At 39.3% G+C, this 26521-nt stretch overlaps 2 protein-coding genes across 2 annotated transcripts in view; both read right to left on the reverse strand.

Annotated features, from left to right (window-relative positions):
- LOC142099111 (cysteine-rich secretory protein LCCL domain-containing 1-like) overlaps positions 1-704 on the reverse strand; it is a 45284-nt gene extending 44580 nt beyond the window's left edge. The window contains exon 1 of the mRNA XM_075182262.1: positions 531-704. The gene's annotated coding sequence lies outside the window, so the exon portion shown is untranslated. The remainder of the gene's footprint in view (positions 1-530) is intronic.
- A 5234-nt stretch (positions 705-5938) lies between these two features.
- LOC142099110 (uncharacterized) overlaps positions 5939-26521 on the reverse strand; it is a 29021-nt gene continuing 8438 nt past the window's right edge. The window contains exons 2-10 of the mRNA XM_075182261.1: positions 25825-25877; positions 24968-25003; positions 17673-17724; positions 13313-13379; positions 9445-10183; positions 7856-7954; positions 7272-7323; positions 7074-7140; positions 5939-6958 (exon numbers count right to left, since the gene is read on the reverse strand). Of these exons, the coding sequence (XP_075038362.1) occupies positions 7905-7954; positions 9445-10183; positions 13313-13379; positions 17673-17724; positions 24968-25003; positions 25825-25876 (996 nt within the window). The 5' untranslated portion in view covers position 25877 and the 3' untranslated portion in view covers positions 5939-6958; positions 7074-7140; positions 7272-7323; positions 7856-7904. The remainder of the gene's footprint in view (positions 6959-7073; positions 7141-7271; positions 7324-7855; positions 7955-9444; positions 10184-13312; positions 13380-17672; positions 17725-24967; positions 25004-25824; positions 25878-26521) is intronic.

The raw sequence follows: 26521 nt of genomic DNA on the forward strand, positions 1-26521 counted from the left end.
TCTTACTTTCTCATTACTCCACACCAACTTCTGCCTTTCTGCTACTTTAAAGCACTCTTCTACTCTACACTATCATTATTGCTTACAGTTCTAGGGTCTGATTCATTAAGGAAAGTAAAGCAAAAAATGAGTAACTTTGAACCTTGGCAAAACTATGTTGCATTGGAGGTGGAGGTAAATTTAAAATGTGGTGGCAGATTTATATTTGGGGTAGGGCATGTCCTATATTAACTTTAAATTTCAGTGTACAAATAAGTTATCAAATATTAGTGTGCTTCATGAAAAAGCAGCCAGTATTTAACTTATGTGCAAAATAAGAAACTAATTTGCACCCCTTGCATTATAACATGGTTTTGTCCAGAAGGAATCTTACTCCTTTTTTTCCCCTTACGTTTCTTAATGAATCAGGCCCCTAGTGCCCATTTCCACACAATGTTTCACAGTAGTTTTCACCTCCAACTAATTTAGATATCTCAATTACTGTACAATAAAAAGTAAACTAAAATAAATAAATAGAATTGTTTTCCTACCTGTTTAATGTTACAGTAATTATTCCTGCTGTATGGCTACTGGTTTTCTTGTGTGTCCGTCCTTTACTTCGTCTGCGCCGAGCGACTCATATATGCCTTCACTTCTGATTTTACTATGCAATTCCATTAACTGTGCTAACAATGGATGGAAATAATACTTCATGTGTTTGGCTTGTCAGCAGTGTGTGCACAGCAATTATAATTAGTAGTGATTAGTAGACTTTTCCTGATTTAAAAGAGAAGTGCCCTGTGGCATCCCGCCAACAAGGATCCCATCGAAATGTGCATAATTATTGTTAGGGGTCCTGAGTAGGCAATGGATGAATGCAGCACAAATTCCTAATACATTACCCTTTTTCGTGTGGCAAATCGCTGTCATTTGTATTTTAAGAATAGTCAACAAGATTAGTAAGGGTTATTCAGGAGTTAAATAGGAAGTAAAACCTCTACCATGGAGCACAGCCACAAGAAAACACAGTACAACACTCTCCTGGGAGTTCTTCCTATGTCTGCCCTGTTATTTCCCCTGTTCTCATATGACCTCTTTACAATCCATGTTTAGTTGAGCCTTCACTTTTTTCAAACCAAACCAAACTCTGAACAGAAATGGCTTTTATTCACTCACGTATTCTCTATTATAGTCTGCATCAGGGTAATGCGACTTGCTATGTACATCATACCTCTTCCCACAGGTGTAAACTTTATGTAGTTAGTTATCCTGGTTGGCGTGATGTACACATGCACAACTTCTTGCTTTGTAATTTGCTTTTATTTTCAGGATGGCAAAGAAGCTCATAGCATAAAGTTACACACACTTTCTTGTGACCCTAACTCACTACTAGTACTTACCAGCCAACGTTGCATAATGAACAACTCAGGCTTAAATACTTTGCACTCCTCCCACAGCCCTCACTTGATGGACAGGTGACACTCCCACCTTTTCTTTATAGAGGAGTTCTCATCAAGGTGCAGTGCTGTCTAAATATGTAACTTGCCCTGCAGAATGGCAGCTAAATACCTTAGAGGCCTGTGAGAAACCACTCCATTGGTAACATATCCCTCTGCCTAGCTTCATCAAGTATGGTGGCGTGGACGTCGCAAGAAGTACAAATTTCAGTGACAGCGCTTCTGCATTTTTGTGCAAAATCCCTGGTCTAGGTTCTACTCTAAATCTGAAAAGTTGCAGTGCCAAGAACTAGCAGGTTACCTTGACATTTATCTCCTGGTTGTTCTGCATCCACTGCAATTGTGCATGATTTGTTGTTAATGGTCTGCCTAGAAGCTAATAGCTCAGCACCTCTGTTGCCCATTTTATGGTGAATCATTCCTTCTCTATGGTTGCATATTTTTGTTCCCTTGGAAGCAACTTGCGACTCAATCCTGTAAGTGGAGCAGCTCTAGTGGCAAAATGGCTTACAAATTCCCTGTAGTAATCTACTAGGTCTAGGAAAGTTTTAACTGTGATTTCTTTCCCAGTCTTGAACAGTTTTTGACTGCTTCCACTTTGTCTAGTTGTGGTTTTATTTTCAGTTGCCCAAAAATGTCCCATAAAAAGTTTACTTCTCTTATAGCTATAGCACCCTTTTCTGGATTAGCTCCCAATCTTATGGACCTCAATGAAGCTAAACCCACCTCGACTTTCACCACATGTGACTTCCAGTCTGTGGTATAAATCACTAAGTCATCTAAGTAAGCAGCTGCATAAGCTGTATGGGTTCATAGCAATTTGTTCATGGTCCTTTGGAAGATGGTAGGTATCCCATGCAACCCAAAGGGTAGAACTTTATATTGGAAGAGACCATTAGGGGTGGAAAATGCAGTTTTTTGCTTAGCTGAAGAAGTAAGGGGAACTTGCCAATACTCCTTTGTTAAATCAAGAGTAGTCAAATAGTTACTACTAGCTAGAGCTTCTACAAGTTCATTCACCCAAAGCATCGGGTGGGCATTGAATTGGGATATGATGTTTAACTGTCATTGCAGAACCAAATACTACCATTGAGTTTATGGACAAGCAGAATAGGGCTGTTCCACTCACTAGTGGATTCCTCAGTCCTCCTTGACCCCTGGATTGAAAGATCGAACTACCGCAGTTTTATCATAACTTCTCTTTTGCCATTCCTCAGCCTATTTTACATGTTTTTGTACAATGGGCCCTATCTTTTCCAACCTCTCATACATTTGAGCCACAACTTGTACCAGATTTGTCTCTCTGGGAACTTGCTGCTCCCACCCTTCTTTCAACATATCCAGAATACCCCATGGCTGTCTCCAGAACAATAACTCAACTGGAATAAACCCTGTTGAGGCTTGAGATTCCTCATGGGTGGCAAATAACAAATAAGGGATAAAAGTGTCCCAATCTTTTTTTCTCATGCACCAATGCTTTCCTCAGCATGTATGGTTTAACCGCTCCACCAAGCTTTCTGGGGTCTTTCTTGAGAAAACGTGTTGGCAATTAATGGGATCACTAGAAATTAATATTATTAATAATATTATTATTATCGTTTATTTGTAAGGCGCCACAAGGTATCTGCAGTGCCTTACACAGTACAAACAGTTGATAGTACAAGGTAAAACAGAACAGAACAAAAACCAAGACTCCAGAAGCACCCAGACACAGCAATTACAGAGAAGTTAGAGCAGAAGAAATGGTGTAAAGACAGGAGGGAGGAGGGCCCTGCTCATAAGAGCTTACATCCTAAAGGGAGAGCAAACAGACAGCAGAAACAAGAAGAAGGGATCAAATGCAAAAGGAATGAGTGGGGGCCAGGAGGAAAGAGGTGAAGAGAATGAGCATGGAGAGAGGATTAGGTGGAAGGCTGGTAGGCTTTGAGGAGGAGGTGAGTTTTAAGTGCCTGCTTGAAGAAGCACAAGTTGGGGGACAGTTGGATGGAGCATGGGAGGTCATTCCAGTGGAGAGGGGCAGCTCGGGAGAAATCTTGGATTCAGGAATGGGAGAAGGGGATCAAGGTGAAGAAGAGGTAGCCGTTATTGGCCGAGCATAAGGAGTGACCCCGTCGGAAGAAAGATGCTTTATGTCAGATGCTTAACCCTGGACTTAACATCAGAACACTGATATCACCAGGAGACTCTGGTAGGAGAGAATTTGCTTTAATCCTATGACGATTTATTACTATGTTGCTTATGCATTCCTTTTAAATTGTGAGTGCGCTTTTATGACTGTTTATTAAATTGAAAGTTTTAAGGGAAATGCGCCAGATTCTGGTTACTGTTTTGTTTTATATGTATATTTAGTTTAACAAAGCAAAGGACCATAAGAAGGAAGTTACCTAAAGGGAAGAATTGGTCACAGCTAGTGATTTGTGCTAAATTGATGTGAATTGATGTAAATCGATGGTTGGATAACATAAGTGCATTCACAAGCAGGACTGATGATGCACAAAAAACAGGAATAAAGTATCACGGTTCACTGGAATGGTTCCTACAGTTTACCTAAATTAACAATACTCAAGTAAGGCGCGGAGTCTAACGAGGAGGCGGTATTCACCAGGGACCAGCAGCAAGGTGGTTTGGTCTTCGCTGTGTCTAACTTGCACGTCGCAGCCCTTACTAGGAGTTCTAGGTGAAACTTCTTAGAGTAACAAGCAAAGAGGGTCAGCAATGGCAGACAACTTGTTGAGGAGAGCAGGAGAGGTTGGCGGACGCTTCAGGAGTGGCGGAGGGAGACAGAGTGAGGTGTCAGCTCTGCAGACAACAGGTTACCACTGGAATGGCGGCAGAACACTAGGGAGAGTCAGCTCTGTAGTCCGCAGATTAAACAGGAATGGTGGTGTAGCGCTGTAATAGAGTGTCAGCTCTGCAGACGACTGGTTACAACTGGAATGGCGGCAGAAACACTTAGGAGGTGTTGGTTCAGTAGTCACCAGGTTTTACAGGAATGGTCAAGTTTGCGCTGGAGTAGAGTGTCAGCTCTGCGGACGACTGGTTACCACTGGGATAGAGGCAGAAACAGGAAGCGTCAGGTCAGTAATCAGCAGGTTTCACTGGAGGGAAATGTTAGCACTGGAGTAGAGTGTCAGCTCTGCGGACAAGCAGGAACCAGGGAGCCACGTCTACTAGCACCAAGAAGGGAACAAAAAGAACAGGCACTGAAGATTCAGAGGTGGTGCCTTTTAAACTTGGAGCCAAAATTCCTAGCCAATAGGAGAGGAGCCGAGTAAATGAATGGAGCGGGTCTGCGCATGCGCAGACCCAGAGTGAAGATCGCGGCGCCCAGGACAGAGAGAGCGGTCGGCTGAGGCAGGTAAGTGTGCCGGGGATCGGGTTTACAGCCCCATCGCCCGGCGAGTGACATAAAGCACAAGATGTAATTAAAACCGTGAAATTCACCTTACCAACTTAGAGTACTTGGGATTTATAGATTTATTACTTATTTAAAATACTATGCTATGTTATGATTATCTCCTTCTTTCCCATTTATTTACTACCTTTGGGAGATTGCATGACAAACTATTTTTGGAAATTTATGAAAAAGAACTTTGATCCTATTGACTGAGATTAATGTCTATCAAATGACTTATTCTGAAAATTTTGAAAAGTTAAACATGTACTTTAGTATATGATTCATATATAATGAATTGTCATACATGGTTTGTGCCTGATATTTAAACATATATTGGTATTTCTTATTGTAAGTAAGGGGAAGTGGCACCCATTATTGTAAATTGGCAGCATTCCATAGGAAGGAGTATCATTTTATATCTTAAATGTGTATGGATATTCAGTTTTTAGGAAAGAAAAAACTAAAAGAAGAAACAGAGTCTTAGGGCCTGATGCTGAGTTGCCCACAAACTGAATGTAAGTTACGTTTACAAAAAGTGTTTGCAAAGTTGCAATATAAACAGAATGTCGTCTATATATCTGTACCAGGACACCAGGTTCGCCCCATATGAATGGTCACTCCACACATGATGTTTCTCCCAAAAGGCCATAAATAACTTTGTATAACTCTGGGCGAACCTGGTCCACATTACTGTGCTGAAATCCTGCATGTAGAACTGTCCATTAAAACAGAAATAATTATTACGCAGTATAAGATATAGCAAAGAATATCTCTACATCATCATCAGCTTGCACCTTCTTACATAATGATGTAGCAAACCTAAGATAGTTGATGCCTCTCTACAGTGCTTTTATCTGTTCCTGTTTGTTAATCCCTTTCTGACCGTTTAATGTAATTTAATGTCAAATGTCAAACAGGTTATTGTTTTCCATTTACTTAGATATTTAATCTTCCAGGCTTTTGTTTAAAATAGTTTACACCCTTGGCATTGGATGGGAATATCCTCTGAATGAATAACTTTGTGTACTTCACACAGAGCCGGATTTAGACCTCATGGTGCCCTAGGCAAGATATTGGTTTGGGCCCCCCCCAGCCCCCCCTAGTATGTGGCATTGAGCCATTATATGTATGTTTGTCTTGCTACTTTCTATCAGTAGATAAAATATACAGAATATTGACATTGTGGGGAAAAGTCTACCCAGAATTTGTAAAGAATTAGTAAAGAATGTAAAGCATTATGTATCAGCAGTGCTGGAAGTGAGGGTGTATGTGTGGCACTTCTTCACCCCACTTCCTTACAAGCAGCATATATCCTCTACAAGCAGATACATGTGAGTATAAGACAGTTGTTGCATCCACCTGATGAGACTGCTGTTGTTGCTGAGCACCCCCTTCCTGTACTCTTCTTATCAGCACCTGGACCCCTTTACATTACCAGCCTGCCTGCAGCTCACAGGGAGATCTCTCAAAGTTGTAACGTCATTGCCCAACGACGTTGAAGTCTGCCTGCATCCCAGAGAATCATCAGCCTCTCCAAATTACTATTTGCTTGTGCCTGAGGTCTATCACCATTTCAGCTCCCAGCTTACCTCACATCAATGGGCTCCCAGTCCCTTCCGAATCAGGAACTGCCTCCTGGTGCAGTGTGAGTCGCGGCACCCCGAATCGGGGGAGGGGCCGATTTTTTTTTTTACTCCCTTGTCCCCCCCATCTGGGCCCCCAGAGAGCCGCTAGGCCCTAGGCAGGTGCCTAGGTTGCCTAGCAGTAAATCCGGCCCTGAGTTCACATGCTTATGTCCCTCTGTCTAGCACCACTTTCCTCATTCATTTTATTGGGAAAATTGGTAGTTGGTAAAGACCAAGTAACAAAAAAGAAGAAAGAAAAAAAACAAAGAACAAAGTATAAACACATATATGGTGCCTCTTGAATAGTGCTGCCCGAGGCATTTGCTTTAAGGTTTATGGAGCACAAATGATCCACTCCAAGCTCCATAGTTATTGGTTGAGATTCCATTTCTTGTGGATCCACTGTAACTGTCCTGACCTGGTGTCTTCTCCATTGACAGTAGCCCTCCGTCACTGCTCAATATTTCAGCATGGATAGCTGCTTGACAAATGGAAGAATCCTAAAGAGAACAATAGGCAGAACATTACATGAAAAATATCGATTGACTCTATTTAAATTAAATTTAGCCATTCTAAAATGGAATTATGAGCCTAAAAGCGTTTATTTTATCTTACATCTGTGTAGACATCAGATCCCCAGACAGAGCTTTCACTCAAAAGGCAGCCAGAGGGACACTGGACACTGAGATGCAAACGGAAATATTGTTTTGAATTTCCAGACAGTATCTTTCAGAACATGTATATTTTTGCAAATTGTTTATTTATTTAATTTATTTACATTTGACAAAATATATGATTTTATCCAAGACTTACTTTGCAAATGACTCAATTATATCTCTTGCAGATGTTGAACATGATGCTTGTACTGAAAGAAAGAGGAAATCATTATATGAGATCTGAGTTGTCAGCAGCACTTCCAGGTAGGGTGAACACTGTAATTATGGCACCATTCCCCACAGATCTGGGAATTGGTCCATGTGGCTGTTTTTGTTCTCAGGGCTTCGTGGTTTGTATCAAAGTCCCAGCTGAAAAGTACAGTTATGTGATGCTACATAGTGAGTGGTAGAGGGAGGACCAATAAGAAGCCACTAGACTTTCAAACATACAACAAATTACATGATCATTGGGTAGTTTTAGAAAAGCTTCTAACAAGGTGTTAACCAAAGCAACCAATCAGATAGTAGCTTTCAATTATCTAGAAGATTGTTGAAAATGATAGTTAGAATCTGATAGGTTGCTATTGGCCACACCTCCACATTAATAACAAAATTAATAATTTTATTTCTATAGCTAGCATTGCGATCTGCAACATTATTGTCAAAAAACTAAATGTTAAACCATAAAAATAATAATCATTTCAATTATTGTAGCAAACTTTATCTCAGTGTATTAAGCACCTTACTGCTTTCAGGCAGACAACCACACTGCATATGCTAAATCCGATAACTAGCAGTGGAGTCTCTGTATCGTATAGTGGCAATTCAAATCTTTTGAGTCTGTAGACAAAGAAGCATTATAAAAAGGAGTCAGTATAACCATCTCCTCTTACAACTATTATGATAGCTAAAAGGCAGTAATTTATTAGTAGACAGAGGACTCAGAATTATATATATTATCCCCAGCTCTAGGTGCCTTCCTATAACCTAGTGTTAATGTTCATCACATTGGATAATGCACGTGTTGGAATAATGTTATTTATAATATATTAATCGTTAGCAAAGGTTTGATATACAGGCTTTTTACATTTAATAAATTACAATATGGCAATTCAATCATTTTCTGAACATAAGGATTTTTGTGCTATAAATCAGCAGTCTAATTGCTTTATTTGCAGTATTACTATATGGGCAGCACAGTGGCTTATTGGTTAGAACTTCTGCCTCACAGCACTGGGGTCAATTCCCGACCATGACCTTATCTATGTGGAGTTTGTATGTTCTCCCTGTGTTTGTGTGGATTTGCTCCTGTTTCCTTCCACATTCCAAAAACATACTGGTAGGTGAGTTTGCTGCTATCAAATTGACCTTAGTCTCTCTGTGTATGTTAGGGAATTTAGACTGTAAGCTCTAATGGGGCAGGGACTGATGTGAGTGAGTTCTCTGTACAGCGCTGCGGAATTAGTAGTGCTATATAAATAGCTAATGATACATGTAAAAGTTATACTTTCAGCACTTATTTCTCTCAGATTAAACACTGCTATTATGTATTTGTAAGTGTATATAAATTATAGACCAAACATTCCTAATATATTTTTGTCATAATGGGCATTTATGATTTTACTCTGCACATTGTACCATTTATTACATTATTTTTAGATATTCTGCAAGGTCTCAAAAAAGAATATTTATAATATCTTCATATTCTGTGCACGTTTTTCCTTTTCTTTTTGGCTGTGAATACAATGATATCTTAGTAGCATCCCCAGCCTATAAGAATTGTTACAGACTAGAAACTAAAAAATAATAATTATCAGGGTACAGGGCTTTTTCTTTTATAATGGTATATAATCCTTGTTGAATACGGATGGGCGTATGCCCGATGTGTGTGCATTTTTTTTTTAAAAAAAACACAATACGCATGCGCAGCAGTTCCGTTTCGGCAGACTGTACTATACAGCAGCCACGGCGCTGTCAATGAAGCGTCTGCGGCGGTGCTGTATACAATACAGCACCACCGTGGACGCTTCTTTGACAGCGCCGTGGCTGCTGTATAGTACAGTGACACTACGTGAGGCACTTAGTTAGCGGAGGGGAAGGGTTTCTGGAGAAATCCCTCCCCTGCATGCGCCTCTGATCAAATTATATTAGTGGAAGATAACCAACACAACATATTAACAAGAACACACAGCTATTCTTGTTTTCTTTTAAAAGTCAAAACATTTTCACAAAAGATTCATTTGTAGTAGAATTGATGGTTAATATTAAACAAGTCTCAAAATGTGTGTTAACACTTATTTTCCTTTAAGTAGAATGTTTATAAATCTTACCAATATCAACAGGATTCATCATTGTGGTTTCAGTCTGAGTATTAACAGTCATCGCAAAATTATCGTTAGTGGGAGAAGAGGAAGCAGTGGTAAAAGTAGGAGTAGCTGTCAGGCTGTCGGTAGTAGCTGCTGCAGTGGTTGTAAGGCCGGCAGTTGTAGGAGCTGCTGTAGTAGTTGTAAGCCCGGCAGCTGTAGGAGCTGCTGTAGTGGTTGTAAGGCCGGCAGCTGTAGGAGCTGCTGTAGTGGTTGTAAGGCCGGCAGCTGTAGGAGCTGCTGTAGTGGTTGTAAGGCCGGCAGCTGTAGGAGCTGCTGTAGTGGTTGTAAGGCCGGCAGCTGTAGGAGCTGCTGTAGTGGCTGTAAGGCCGGCAGTTGTACGATCTGCTGTAGTGGCTGTAAGGCCGGCAGTTGTACGAGCTGCTGTAATAGTGGTAGATTCATCTGTGGAAAGAGAAGCAGTGGTAGCTGTAGTAGCAGTAATGGCAGTCACAGTTGGTACTGTAATAGTAGTAGTAGTAGTAGTAGTAGTAGTAGTAGTATTAGGAGTAGTGGAAACACTTATCACTGTAGAGTTAGTGAACAATAAAAAGGATCTTGCTGATGTTGTATAACTGAGGCTGCTGATTCCATTTTTAACGGACCCAAGGTATTTGGCTTGGCCTGGCAACTTCTGTACTGTGACATATCCTCCTCCATTAGAACCTATCCCAACATGAATGGCGGCCAGGCATATGGGAGTATCCTGTAGAAAGCAATGTTCAGATGGAATTAAACTTTAGTGTTTATACAACTAATTACTAAAAGAAGTCAGATATTTTTAAAGAATAACAGGTTTTAGCGCTTCACATTGCTAATCTTTGCATGGAACTTGTCCAGCTCTTAGGCCCTGTTGATAAATTCATGCTACTAAACATGGCAAATGGTGATTTTAGAAGGTGTGTTTGTGGAGACATGATGTGATGAAAAATGAGATGTTGTTCCACTGACTTAGGTATCACTAACTAGGGCTGATGGTCAACCTTTTATTCCAAAGAAAAGAGTGGGCAATGTTCCAACAAAAAAAAGAGCGGAGACCCAGCACATTCTTTTTCACATAATAGTGCCTATTTGTCCATTGTTTGAGATATAGGTGCATTTTGCACTTGGTATTAAAGCGATTAGCCTGATACACCTTTGTCTAATGAGCGCCTCCAATCATAGATAGGAACATTTTTGTTCCTCCGCAGTCGCTTCCACCTTCACACGCTAAGTAATATACATAACTCAGGAGAGACGCAGCAGTGCAGAAATACTGAATGTCACAAAAAAGAAGAAAAAGCATTTGCACATAGATAATGAACCTTTTTTTAGCTGCTATTTCAATTTACATCTGCCAAAGAAGCAATATAACTGCCCTTACTTATATTTTTTTTAAAAAGCACATATGAATACAAAATTAAGCATTTTGTGATAAATGGCTTATGTCCTCTCATTTTAACAAAATTATATGTTCAAGATTATCAAAGGGTGATAAGCCCTATTTCTGGCTTTTGATACATCACCATGTATATTCAGGGGGTTACCGCAAACATAGACTTCGCCATGCATGAGCATATTTATCAACTATTCATATCACAATGGCGTTCATAGAAGATACTACGGGAATGAATTGTTTATTGATAAAATATTTTTTTAGTCCAGGTTTTTTTTAAAATTACTAGGACTTTTGGCCTGCTCTCCAGAAAATACATTTATTTTCTCGAGGAAGTCTGTAGTGATGGAACGCATGGGATATTGACTGTTTTCAGCACCCATAGTACTAGACTGAAACTGGACGAGGCGAAAATTCGAACTTCGAAGTGGAACGCAGGAACAGGGAGGACTTACAAGTGCCTGCAGCCGAAAGACGCACTGCAAAGAAATTGATAACATACTAAAGAACAATTATACAAAGTGGAGTATCTGAAGGGCAGTTGCAAATATCCTATTTTAAATAGGACTAGAACGTTCTCACTGTATTTTATTGTGTTTTTTCAAGCTTCTATATTGCAGTTATATTTATGTCTCCAAAAAACCCATTTGAGTTTTTATTTGTAATTTTAATAAATGTATATGCTTGTAGATTTACCATCTGCACTAGTTCTATAAGTGCTTTATGTAATTAAGTTGAGTAGTGCACTTATGAGTATTTTGGGAACATGTCCATTATAAAGGACCGGTTTTGGTTGCATCCTTTCTCTACACATAGATTGTTCTCTTCTCTACAAGATGCCTATTTGACATTTTTTGAGTTGTAGTGCTAGTGTTTGTTGCTTTTAATTATTCCACCACCATACTTAACAAAAATACAGTTGTTATCAGCGCTCATTCTTAACACTGCATATCTGTGTGTATCTATCAGAATGAAAACATGAGGTATAATATTTTGATCAAAACATTTAAGCCTGCATCCCAGCCTCAAGGGCACCTCTTTGTATGCAGGTCCTGCATTGACCTATATGCTTTAAATAACATTAAAATGCAGTTAAAATCAAGTGCACTCACCTCCAGGTTTTGAAAAGATCTGTTACACACTGCTTTGGTCCTCCCATCCTTTCTGCGCATACCAATAGACTCGGGTCTAATTCCTGGGTCATACATCCCAGGTAGATGCAGGGACCCCCTTTCACACTAAGCCTAGACTTGGGTCGTTGGGGCTCACCCCGGCAAAAAAACACGGGTCTTTTAGGCAGTGTGAAAGGGGTATAAGTAACTGAGAGACTAGTGACTAGCAAATTACAATAGCCCCATTCTTCAATGTGGACTTGCCATTTTCCTGATTGCTGTTAAAACACTGTAAGGAGATCGATGCCATATAAACGAATACTAAACCCCAACATTTAAATGTTTCAATGTGAACCATAAAGGTAAAATGCATTGTTCAAAGTTGTCATTCTACTACACCTGTGTTAAAAAGTAAACTATTATCACTGCTAACCACTAGTACGGTGGCTTAGTGGTTAGCACTTCTGCCTCACAGCACTGGGGTCATGAGTTTGATTCTGGACCATAGCCTTATCTGTGTGGTGTTTGTATGTTTTACCTGTGTTTTTGTGGGTCTCCTTCCACATTACAAAAGCATAGTAGTAGGTTAATTGGCTTCTATTAAATTGACCTTAGTCTCTCTCAGTGTGTGTGTGTATATTAGGGACTTTAGACTGTAAGCTTCAATGGGGAAGGGAATGATGTGAGTGAGTTTTCTGTACAGTGCTACGGAATTAGTGGCGCTATATAAATAGCTGATGATAATGTTATCCATTAAAGACAGCTAAAATCTCTCCCACATCTTTATCTTTTTGTGTTATCTAAAACACGTCAAAATGCTGAGACTGCAGCTAACTGAGCTGCTGTCACATACTGGCCAGTTTGTGAATCTACAAATCCACTGGAAGTATTTCTACGGGTCAAGTCGGAAAGCTTTTCAGTTATGGAGTAAATAGTAGAGCACGGTTGACATATTTAGATAAGTAAAAACACTTGTATATTATTCAGCCCCGTGTTACAGTATTTGTAGAGATTAATGTTAAATAGTGACTTTAGTTGCTCTTTAAGGATGGTTAAGCTGCTTAAATCAGTAAGCCAGAATAGTGTCATAAACAACCGTATTAAACATTTGTACGTGAGTTTATGTATATACTAGTGAGACGTGTGTATTGTGTTTAAATTCACACATCCCACTGACACCTATATTTTGATATCAGGTTTACTTTGCAATATCTTTTGCATGAAATTAAATTCTGTTGTGGTACAATTAAAAAAAATGAGAAATTAATGTGTGTAGAAATAACATAGTGACACAACCATAAAATATTGTCATTAATGCAGTTTGAGAAACCAACTAAGGGTTTTTTACCTCTGTGTAGATATCTGTTCCCCACACAGAAAGATCCTTGCTCATACATCCAGCTGGGCAATAAACACTACAATCAGAAGACACATAAAACATATTAATAGGAATATTTATTTCTTTAAAACATATATATATATATATATATATATATATATATATATATATATATATATATATATACCGTGTGTGAGTATATATATATGAGGAGCCATCTGTTTGCACGCTTTTCACAAGTGGTGTCATCGTGGGATGTGCAAAGGACAGCTAGATCATTGTTGTCCCCCAAGCTAACAAATCCACGGTGGTGAGTAGGGCAAAACCTCCTGACGGCAATGTTTGCTGCATGCAAAAGGTGTTTCAATCTCTGAACACAAAAGCAAATGCATAAAGTTTTTTTGTTGTCGCTTGCAAGTACTGCAAAAACCTGCCTATTTTAAATGTTTGTTTGCAAATGTGTAAACCTGTGTACTACAAAAACTTTGCTGCAAATGTGTGGAATTTATAGGTGACACAAACCTTAATCACAAAGCAAATGTGTAAAATTGTTTTTTACAAAATCTTTGCTGCAAATGTATAAAAGGTTGAGACAAATAGGACCTTTAGTGAAAGAACACTTCGAGGATGCACAAGAGCATCAAAGAAGGCATTATGACACTTGGGCAGTAGTTTGTTCCTTCAGCCCACGCGACAAGGTTTTGGTTCTTGTTCCCACCCAGGAAAGCAAAATTTTTGCACACTAGCAGGGACCATATGATGTCATAGAGGCGGTTGGCCCGGTAAACTATAGGGTTCGCCAGTTGGGTAGAAGACGAGAGGAACAAAATTTACCATGTCAATTTACTAAAACCTATGTATGAGGATAATCCTGGACCTTCGTTGATAGCTGTTAAAACAGAGGCCTGTGAGGTACCCATTGAGACCTCCCTGACACCACCTAAGAAGCAAAAGGTGGTAAAAATGGTGGCTCGAAACAGGGAAGTCTTTTCTCCTGTCCCTGGGTGTACTGCTTTGATAGGGCATGATCTAATCACGCCCTCAGGGGTGGTAGTTAAACAGCGGCCATAACGTATACCTGAGGCCATACGAGCCGCAGTAAAGAAGGAAGTGAAAAACCTGCTTCAACTGGGCGTTGTGGAAAAATTCACTAGTGAGTGGAATAGTTCAATAGTATTGGTTCGAAGCCCAATGGGACAATACGTTTTTGCAAAGACTTTAGACAGTTAAATAAGGTCTCCCAATTTGACACATATCCCATGCCACAAATAGATGAATTGGTAGAGAATTTAACCGGGAGTATGTATTTGTCCACATTAGACCTCACTAAGGGTTATTGGCAAATACCCCTAGCAGCCTCTGCCAAGCCAAAAACTGCATTTTCCACACCTGAAGGCTTATTTCAGTACAAGGTGTTGGCTTTTGGGCTGCATGGGGCACCTGCCACATTCCAGAGGGCTATGGATAAAATCTTGGAACCCCATAGAGCATATGCCAATGCGTATTTGGATGACATAGTTATCTATACTCGCGATTGGGAGTCACATCTTCCCAAAGTAGAAGCAGTGTTGGAGTCTCTGAGGGCACATGGCCTTAAGGCCAAGCCTGGGATATATTATTGGACGTGGGAAGTTCAAACCCCAGTTCAACAAGGTAGAGTCTGTAAAAAAGCCAGAGAGGAAAACCCAGTTGAGGACATTTCTGGGGTTGGTAGGATACTACCGCAGATTCATAGAGAACTTTGCTACTCGGGCTATACCACTGACAGAGCTTCTCAAGAAAGCCTTTCCAGACAAGCTAAGCTGAGCTGAGGCTGCAGGAGATGCCTGGAGGACCTAAGGTGGCTTTGTGTACAGCACCGGTGCTACAAGCACCCAATTTCACTAGGAAATTTTATCTGCAAACCGATGCCTCGGGAGTGGGTCTGGGCGCAGTGTTGTCACAAAAAGTAGAAGGAGAGGAGAACCCCATCCTGTATCTAAGTCGCAGACTCTTACCAAGAGAAAAGAAATATGCAACTGTTGAACAGGAGTGCCTAGCCATCAAAAGGGCTGTGGAAGCCTTCCGATGCTACCTTCTGTGTAGGGAGTTCATGTTAGTAACAGACCATGCTCCATTAAAATGGATGCAGGTAAATAAGGAGGTCAATGCCAGAGTGACCCGGTGGTTTTTGGCAGCTCACTTCTGGAGTTCACCGAGCCAAAACAGCATGTTGGTTTAATAAAACAGTTACCTGAAACAGCAACAAACTCCCTGTGGAGAAGGACACGGTGCAGGAACCAGGGAAGGCAGGACCCAGCTGAGAGAATGATCTATTGGTTCCTGATGGCTTGGGCATTCAGGACGGAAATGCTCAGGTTTGCCACATTCAAAGCATTTATGGGGAGAGACTTTTCCTACCGGCTTTGTTGCTGTCAACTTTTGTCTTGGCAATAGATTTGGATTCCCCTCTGGAGCCTTAGACATGTATTGCAGTGCCGAATAACAGTCTATTGCTGTAGCAAGCTCATCATAAGACTGCGGATCTGCTTGCAGCACCCACCTCTGTAAGCTCCGGTCAAGCCTACAAACACAATGATCAATTGCTAGAATCACCAGAATATGGCCAGTGAATTGGCATCTGGCTGCAACCACTTCTTTAACAATTTGGAGAGCTCTTTCAGCTGTTAATGAACTGCTTTACCCTTGAAAAACTGCCAATCATGGAACCACTGAGCTCTCCCTGGCCCTTTAACTCCTATCCAGGGCATAATCTCAGCCTTTACTTTCTGATACTCAGAATCTTGTTCGTCAGACTAATCAACATAAGTCTGATGAGCTTGGCTGCTCGAATACGGCGCCAGTTTTTCGGCCCAGAATTCTGGCGGCCATTCAAGCCTCATGGCGGCCACAACTTTAAAACCACTGACAAGTGAAGTGAATAACATTCATTATCTCGTTACAATGGCAGTTGTGAAGGGGTGGGATATATTAGGTAACAATTAGCAAGTATTAGCATTCAGCTCTTGAAGTTGATGTGTTGGAAGCAGAAATGGACAAGCGTAAGGATCTGAATGACTTTGGCAACAGCCAAATTGCGATAGCTAGACACCTGAGTCAGAGCATCTTTAAAACATCAGGTGTTTTGGGGTGTACCTACCAAAAGGGAGCCAAAGAAGGACAACCGGTGGACTGGCGACATTGACGCCCAATGCTCATTGATACATGTGCGAAGCAAAGGCTAGCCCATCTGGTTCAATCCCACAGAAGAGCTACTGTAGCACAAATTGCTGAAAATGTTAATGCTGACTGTGATAGAGAACAGATGGCACTGGGATGCACAATGGGAAGAAGGTAAGCCTGCAGAGACAGTGTTATGCTCTGGGCAATGTTCTACTGAGAAATGTTGGGTCCTGGCATTCATGTGGATGTTACTTTGACACGTACCACCTACCTAAACATTGTTGCAGACAAAGTACACTCCTTTATGGCAACGGTATTCCCTGATAGCAGTGGCTACTTTCAACAGGATAATGCTCCCTGCCGCAAGACAAAAATGATTCAGGAATGGTTTGAAGAACATGAGAAAAATTGCAAGGTGTTGAATTGGCCTCCAAATTCCTAAGATCTCAATCCAATTGAGTATCTGTGGCTTGTGCTGGAAAAATAAGTCAGAGCCATGGCGCCCCCTGCTCACAACTTGCAGGACTTAAAGGATCTGCTGCTAACGTCTTGGTGCCAGATACCACAGGATACATTCAGAAGTCTTGTGGAGTCAATGCCTCAATGGGTCAAAGCTGTTTTAGTGGCACGAGGGGAACCTACACAATATTAGGCAGGTGGTTTTAATGTTGTGGCATGATCAGTGTGTGTGTATGTATATATGTGTGTATATATATATATATATATATATATATATATACATTTCTCTCATGGTGACAACATTAAACATCACACACTGCACACAGGAACCTGTTTATTCAGGAGGCACTATTTTTCTACACATATGTAAACATAGGTAAAGGGAAATACAATAAAATTAGAAATACAACAAATAAAATAGGAAGGCGCACCCACTTAGATTACATATAAATGAACAATTGGATGGTCTAGATCTACAGGTAAGGGGTGAGGTTGAGGTTGCACCCTGTCCTTCTTCTAATATATATCATAGCTCCAAATATTTCTCATTTCACTTGGGACAATGCACTGATTCCAGTTTCTCAAACATATATACTTTTAAAATAATTTGTCAATTGGTAGGTGAAATAGGTCACAATAGCAGGTATGATATATATTTAAAATATTCACAAAACTCATCAGTTTTGATAAATACCATCTTAGTATTCATGTTACAATGGGAAGTACAAGACAATAACATTATACTCACTCTGTAGTGTCATTCGACAGATGCTTTGATGTTGTAGAACAGGGAACTAAAACTGAAATAATAATTGTATACATAGTAACATTCAAACATTCATTTTGCAATCAACAAAAGAAAAACTTACAATATATAACAGAACTCTAGCATTATTGACCTAACAATGTACAGTTATATTTGTTTGCTAGTAACTTTATCTATTTTAATGAAATTGCATTAATTTTATAAATAAATCTGTCACAGTCTTTTCATGTTTTTATTATTCCCCTGTGTATCATGTATTATTTGTAAAAGAAATTTGTTGTGTCCATGTAGTGGCTTAATTTCAGAAATCCTAAAAGGAAACATAAGGTTTCACATGTATGTGCTATTAGTAGGTGAGAGATATCCATTGTGTGAAGACAAATGGTTTTAGCTAATTGACCCTGACTGCAAGAAGGCTATAGTCTTAGAACAATACAAAAGAGATAATAGTTGCTAGGGAAATTTTCTGCATAAGAAAACAGTTGCCAACGAATGGATACAGTCAGATTTTTTTTTGTTGTTGTTGGTTGATGATAAAGACTGAAAGTAAAGAAATGAAAATGTTTTGTTTGTTTCAGATACTAACTTTGTTTTTTGTTTTTTTCTTGTTTGTAGACAAAGACAGCCAGAGAAATATATTTAGTAATTATGGGATTAGAGGAGAAATACAACATTTTCCCTTAAAAGCCAAGTTAATGATGGGTCATTGTAAAACTCTTTCTTCTAATTGCGATGGCTCATGATAACTTATTTGGCTGAGATGTACTATTTAAAATGAAGTGTGTATATACTCTGCTTTTAATGTTGTTTTATGTATTCCAGGAAGACACACATGGGAGATACAGAGTATACGTCACAAAGGGTTAATATTTGCACTTCTCTATTAAAGTCACAAGTCCATCACAAGTTGTATAATTGTTGTGATGGAAATCAGGCTCTTTACGAGCTGATGGACGACACTGGATTGGACGAGGGATGTAACTCCCTGTTAAATTTAATAAGAATGGGGGAAGGGTCATAGATTAGTTATGAGTCAAGGGGAAAAGTGGAATAGTTGAGAGCCAATTCCCCATATTGCCCAATCCAGCTGTCATTTTACTGTAAATCTCCTTTTCGGCTTTCCGGCTTTTCTGTTCTTCTGCAAATCATTTCATTATTTGTATTCTTTGCTGTCTTATTTCCCGTTCTTTATATCTCTAGTTGTCAGTATCTCAATCTTCTCTTATAAAGAGGTACAAAATACATAGACACTGTCCCAAAGGTTCAATGTGTGAGATATTGTCTCACCCATGGGGCTAAGATTTTTTTGGGACAATGGACAGAATTAGAGGTACACACACTACACTGACATAGTCCCGAAGGTAGCTAAAGGTTTTGTTTTTATGCTTGTAGAAGCTGCTGATTTTAAGCAGAAGTTTTGTTGTGGAAATATGATTTAAGTTTTATACATTGCATGTGTTATCTGCCTTTTGTCTCCTGAGCAAAGTGTACAAAACGTGCCTTTTAGATGCACAAAGGGTGGAAGGAGACAGGTGAGTTTTGCCACTAGACCTGACATAGGTGAAACCCTTATGAAAATGTAAAATTTCCATATTTTTTTATATTTTTCATAGTCAGACACACATATTGCTGTGTCATATTTAGGAGTTTTGTTAGTAGATATGGTATCCCTAGAGTTATATAGAAAGTAATAGGGGGGTATTTATTCTTACTGGTAATAACTTTTAGATAATGAGTACAACGCATGGGAAGTAGGGTGATTCCATCTGCAATGTCCATTTTTGTTTTTTTGATACTTCCCCAACCCATCATTGACTTGTCGACATCATATTTCCACAACAAAACATCTCTGACATAATGCTGGTCTTCAGCATCCATGATGTTTCTAAATCTCCAAACATTGAGCTTTTTGTCCACTTCCAAGACTTTTGGCCTAGAATCAATCAAGCTTCATTCAGCACAGCAATTGAAAATAAAAATACATCATCTGTGATTGCTCACTGGAAAAATGACATCATTAAGTTTGCAGTTGCTCATTTGAAGAAATTACAACCGAGGGATGATTGCTGTGAGCTATTGTAAATCACCATAATTTTCTTGGGAGGCATTCCTCCATGTGGAGTACATTTCATATTTCCTGGAGCTATCTTTTGGGCTCGCTGGATTCCCCAGGCCATTTACTCCATCAAGATGTGGCTGTTCCGCAACCAGTACAATTCACAGCAACTAGGGTTCAACGAGTCAGGGAAGACGCGCGGGATATCGTACTGTGACAAAGTTTGGCATCATCTGCAGAAAGTTTGTCTGTTTATTACTGCCATTTATGTGAGATACTGTTTTCAGAGCTCATCCCCAACTGCAGCTCCTAGGAATGACCTTGCCTTGTTACATGCACTGTCTGTGAATCCAAACAAAGAAGTTGCAACAGTAGCCAAAAAGGCATTTAACAACCATCAATAGTATCTTTTAGAAATAGTGGTCGGTTTCAGTTTCTTTGATAATAAAGTGTCAACAGAAAAAAAAAGTTATGGCTGCTGCTATCAAACACTCATATGGATCTGACAATCCTCTGAAATGTATTCCACCAGTTCGTCAGCCAGCAACAAAGGGTTTACATAACTTTGCCACAAGATCAACGCTGAGTTTGTTCAAAATTGTTGGTCTGTCTGAGGAATTCTTGGAGTATGACCCGGCGGAATGGCAAAACCTCGAATCATACCAAAACACTCAGAAAACTGCAGACTAGTAAATTATCTTGCTGAGAGAGGTGTGGCATTATTCCAAGAATTCAAAGCTTCTATAACATAAAACGAGGAACTGAAGCAGTTCCTTTTGCAGGTCATGGAGGAACATCTCAGTAAGTTCAGCACGCCAGCAAAAACTGTTGCCATCAAGAGATCATTATCAAAGTGACTAACGTAAAATTGGTGATTGTGTAAAATATTTGATGAAAAAAACATTAATATTTAATATATTATGAAACAAATTACCGTTCTGCATTGTCGCAATGTAATCATCATATTATAAACTTGAGTTGTGCAAGTTCTAAATATATGATTTCAAAATAAAAATTATTGTCATGTTTTTTTTACATAATGGCACATTTTGGTGGGTTGGTGGTTATCATTTTCAAACAAAGATTTTTTGGAATCACCCAAATGGGCACTGATAGTAAGTTACATACTCTTTATCAGCCACAAGCCAGTCTGAAAATAGAATAAACGGTACTATCTAGAACGAATTGAATAGAGTGATGGTTGAAACTAGATTTGAGAGGCCGGAAGCTTTGGCCACTAGTCTTCTCCACTATCAGCATCACTCCTAAGCCGCCTCTTAAACCTGTCACCTTTTGAATTACTTTTGACTTTTCCTGAGATAAATTTATAATGGAGGGACTGTTGAAAACTTGATTTTATAATGGAGAGGCTGTTCAAGATCTTGTAAAGAAAAGCAAATAGTGGGACAGCAATAAAGGACGTTTGAAACATTGTTTCCTGATATGTTACACTAATTTTATGATGTTGGACTGGGACAGTATGTTATGGACTGTAATTTCCTATGCTCAAGTTGTTTGACAGACAGGTATCAAGTGTTGATGACCAGCATCACATCCCTAGGAATAGCAGAGTGACACTTGGACCCATTCCACCCACTGCAGAGGAGTCCACATCCCGGAGAAGGCTCAAATTACAGCCAAGAAAGACAATAGTGAATCTTTACCGGGAGACCCAAGATCGCAGTTAACAACAAGAACTTTGCAAAGACTGTTATCCAGTATGGAACAGCGGTTTTCCTGTTTTTCCCTGTCCAGTGTTTATCTCATCTTATTCTCTTTTCAGGACAATCAATTCTGTCAAAGGTTAACAGGTGATAGTGGCTTAGGTAGTGACATTGAGGAGTTGGGGATGAAGGAGAAGTTGTTAGCACAATCGGCCCAGCCAATTGCACTATTCAAATCAGAGGTAAAAGAAAAATTTGCTAACCTTGGAGCTCGGAGACGGTATGAGGGACTATTGTCTGAGGAGTATTGTGTCTGTAAGGACTGTGACCCCATAGTGGAAGAGAGGTCCATTCAGCAATGCCAGTCCAGTAATAAATCAGACCTGAGCGGGCATCCATGAGATGATTATCATTCTTGGGTGGGTAATATTTTAGACCAAACTGAGTGCTGGGTGTGCTCTCACGTGTCTCAGAGGCTGCATTAAATTTGGTAGACTATTCTATATTGATGTAAAATATTATATTGTACCTTGAATTCTTCCAGATAATGTATTACATATGTGGGCAAAAGGTGTACAAAAGGTTAACTCCAGCTCCAAAGGTAAATGTTCTGTAGAAAAAGAAAATGATTTCTAGGATTGTGACTCTCTTTTACGTTAACGTGACTGATATCCACAGCCAGTGTGGTCATTCATAAGGGGGACTTATATTACAGAAAAATGAAACGTACTACTGAGATCCTGCAATAAAATTTTTAAGGTGATAGTTTTGTGCACTAGCAGAGGGTGGCCTGTGAAAGTCAAATAATTGGATGAAGTAAATCAAATTGATTAATATTGTTTTACCGTGCGATTGTGATTAGTGCGCCATATGTTATGCCACATTCCCACGGATTAATAACACACACATTTACATTCGCACTTACACTTGTAAATAATACACATTTATTAAGGTTCCAATCCACATTTATATATTAGTAAAATGTATTAGAGACTATTTATTAAAATTATAACATATTAAAGGTATTTAAGGCTCAGGATATAGGAAATGTTTCATGTTTGGTGTCATTTTGATCTGCATATTACCATCTGGAATCCACTACTATCGGAGAAGTGATAGCTACCTGCGATCACTAGTAATGGAAGATAAAGGATTAATGTTTAAAATAACATTGTGTTTCGAATGCTAATAGGTTGGTGAAAACTGGAATAGATCAGTTCTCTCAGGCACAACATGTGCTCAGCTGTTGGAGTGAGCTGTCAGAGGAATCCTTTGAATTGACCTATAGTTTACATTATGCTGGACTGACCTGAACCCTGAGCCAATGAAGACCTCTTTACATGTTGTCTGTGTACATAGTGACATCATCAGTGTTTTTTTGTTAACTGAAACTGCATATAAACAAGCTTCTCTGGCCCAACTAGCTCTCTTTTTATCCTGACAACAGACGACATAGCTGTATAACCTAGGCCTGGGTGAAGGGCTAGTGAAAATGTAATGTATTCTGTGTTTTTTATACTTTCCTGCTTTATTGTAATATATTTTATGAGTTATGATGCCTTGCTGTAAATTCTGCTATATTATGCAATTAAATATCTTTGCGAGTTGGAACCACAATAATTGCATTGGACAATGTTTATTGGTAAGTGATAAAATTAACTTAACAATTGGATAGCCTAGGACATTGTCTCCTTAACTGTGATCCTTGGAGATTGTTAACATTTCAGAAATTAGGGTCATAAAGCAGCTATAACCCATTGAAATTTAGATATTGTCTGGCTATAAATTACAAGAACTATTCTTTCTCATTCTTCCGTACATAATTTAGCATGTCTTGCATATATATAACCTCATACCTTATCGACATAGTTTTCTAAGTACATCATATGAACTAGTAAGTAATTCAGTATTATAATCTGATGTCAGCACATGTATATACTGTTCCCAAGACCCTAAGTAACTGGAGACACGGGGTGGGAATCCCGCCTGAATCCTTGAGAGTAAGGTAACCATTTCAACAACTGATTCATTGGTATTTAATGATCCATTATAAGTCTACACTATTTAGTATAACAATTATAACTGGCTACTTTACAATTGCTGCACCTGAGTCACGTCCCTCCATCACCCATGTGAGTTAGCTGCCTCCTATATACCCTAATATTATGGATCTTTTAAAGGACATATCCTATGTTCAAATACCAAATTTTAAGTCTACTAAACTGACGTAATCCAATCCTGAATAGAGGGCGAATTTGTATTTCCATCTATGTACATAACAGAAATTTTTTCACATTAATAAATAACTTTTGTACAAGTGTGATAGTATATTTATTCCGTGGCAAATAAGTGACTCAGCCCAAGATGCATATTATGTGGCTATTGTCAACTTTTATGTCATGTATAACTTGGGACTGCCTGCCAAAATGACTGGCACTTCGTGCAATCCCATTTAAAGTGTAACAAGGTATCTGCAAAGGAGGTGGATTTAGGAGAAACAGAGGAGATTCTAATTTTGGCCTTCTGAAGTCTTACTGGGGTGCAAAAAATCCTGTGCAGAATGTTAATTATAATTTAAAATTCCAGGATGAAATGTTGTCACCTGACTGGATTTAAATACTTATTACTGTATAATTGACAAAGAAAGAACTTTTTAACAGCCTGTGACATCACATAAAAAAACAGTACGTTTGATAAGCATATATTTCAAAAACTAGCTGTGCTTTTTTTTAATTACTGTGGCAAGCTATAAGAAGAATTTTGGTATTTACAGTTTTTTTCCTTGGTTTATTTCTTCAGGCTGCTACTAATGATTTATAGCTCTGCACAGTGTCTTGGACTACCTTGGCAACCACAGTCACATGACACATTATGTAGGGTTGCTTTGCGACGCCCATCTGAGCTCTATCTAATCTGTGTACTGTAAAATCTTCACCCTCCTTTTCCACCCACTGCCCTCACATAACATGCTGAGAGCTGTAAGCCTGTGTGTGTGACTGGCAGCCATACTTTGCACCCTCCATTGTCTCTGTTACCTATCTTCAAAGATCAGGGTTAACTGGAAATCTGTGGCCAGAAGAAAAGAAATTCAATAACCTTCAACAGCTTTGGAAGCATTGACTACTGATACAAAATATTGCTGTGGCTCCAGGCATATCATCAATTTTAAAGGGGTAGGATTGTACAGACAAAGCGTCATTACAGTTTTTATAAATGCTGCACTGCCCCTTCTCTGCATACAGTATCTGCGCTACAGTGTTTGTAAATGTATTAGTTGTCTAACTTATAAAGGAGATTATGAAACAAACATTTGTTGTTATGGTTTAATAATGAACTTGGATTCACTTCATACTTGCCAACTCTCCCAGACTGTCTGGGAGACTCACTAATTCCGGGTAGGTCGCCATGATGCGATTCTCAGTGAAACTGATGAGTAAGCATCTTTACATCACTGGGGGCAGGGCCAAATGACACGAACCAAGCCCCCCCCCCATTACCCCACCTCCAGGAACTCCAGAGGTGAACTTCAAAAAGTTAGCAATTATGATTCACTTTACCTGCATATCCAAGCTGGCAGGACTGTATCTGTGTTTCTGTAAAAAAAAACCCACCATAGCACATTTAATTTTTCAGTAATTTCAATAGCATAAACAATAAATCAACCTAGATATACTTCTAGTAATCGACACAAACCATATTTCAAATATTTAATGTAGAGATATATATGCAGATGTGTTTAACAAACCAAGGTCAGGAGCAGGTAAATACAGAGAATCCTTTAAATAATCTGGGTCAAACACTGAGAACAGAACAGGTCAGGATACAAGGCACACTTTGTCAAGCAGGAACTATCACCAGCATTGGCCAACAGAACCAATGCGATATTGCAGGATGATTAGCTGCATGATTGCAGCAAGTGACTGCACAGCTGACACTGCCAGACTGAGAGCTGAAGAGATGCTGGTTGTTATTTCCATAGCAACCAGCTGAATCAATGAGGTGCCAGCTGCGTGGGAGGAGAGGACGGTACTATGTTGTTAGGCAACTAGTCCACAGCATAGGGGCAGACATCCTGCACATACACGAGACTAGTACAACACACTGCCGCTTCATAAGGAGAAATGCTAGTAACAGATCAGAGATGCGGCGATGATCACCACAAAACGAAACACATTAAGGCACAATCTACCGCTGGTTGACTGGTGAAGGAAACTAATTATAGATCTGACATGTAGCGGTGATCATCAAATTCCTAAACACAAGAGAGCGCAATCCACTGTCACCTGACAGGGAAAGGATACTGGTAACAGATCTAGTAATCACCATACACTTGGTACATCAGAGTGCAATTCCCTATTGCCTGACAGAGAAAAAACGCATTCACTAATTAATACGTAATGTGATATTTACATACCTGCATGTCTGAAAAATGCGAGGATAAAGGTAACCGAAAACAGCAGGTGCATCCTGTGAAATATAAAAGTAAAATAATTTGTTTAAAAGTTAATTCATAATGCATTTTACAGAAAAACATAGTGGAAGTAATTTGCAAAGCACAAAACAACCAATTCACAGTTAAAACACAACTTTGGGCCTGTTGTGAACCTCGTCCTCGATCAACACAAGTTAATCTATATTTCTGTTGATTTATACATACATGCTTATGGAGCAAGGTAACTGCATTTGCAGAAAAGCTGCAGTTTGCATGTGTAAAGGGGAGTAGTTTGGCAGAGTGAAGGTGTCAAGGAAGCGAAGTATGGAACCAGTGCAGATTATGATAATAAGATAAGGGGGTAGAGAAGACAGAGAATGAAGTGTAGATGCATGTGAGTGCAATACAGTTCAGTAGTTTGGCAAGACACATGTTTGTGGCCAAATTGATCACCAATCTGATATTCTTGGCAGTAACTAATTTCTACTAACTTCTACTCAGAAACATGCATCAGCACATGTTGCCTAGGGTCACTGCAGAATTATTCAATGTTATCACATTTTGTCAAATGGAAACTCTTGCTTGCAAAATTACACATTGCAAATTTTAGGTTAGGTTTTACAAGTTAGGTTTTACAAGAAACTATTCATGCAACTCCATGTTTAGTCACACTGCATTA

The sequence above is a fragment of the Mixophyes fleayi genome, chromosome 8 (genome assembly GCF_038048845.1).
Source record: "Mixophyes fleayi isolate aMixFle1 chromosome 8, aMixFle1.hap1, whole genome shotgun sequence".
Taxonomy (NCBI): Eukaryota; Metazoa; Chordata; class Amphibia; order Anura; family Limnodynastidae; genus Mixophyes; species Mixophyes fleayi.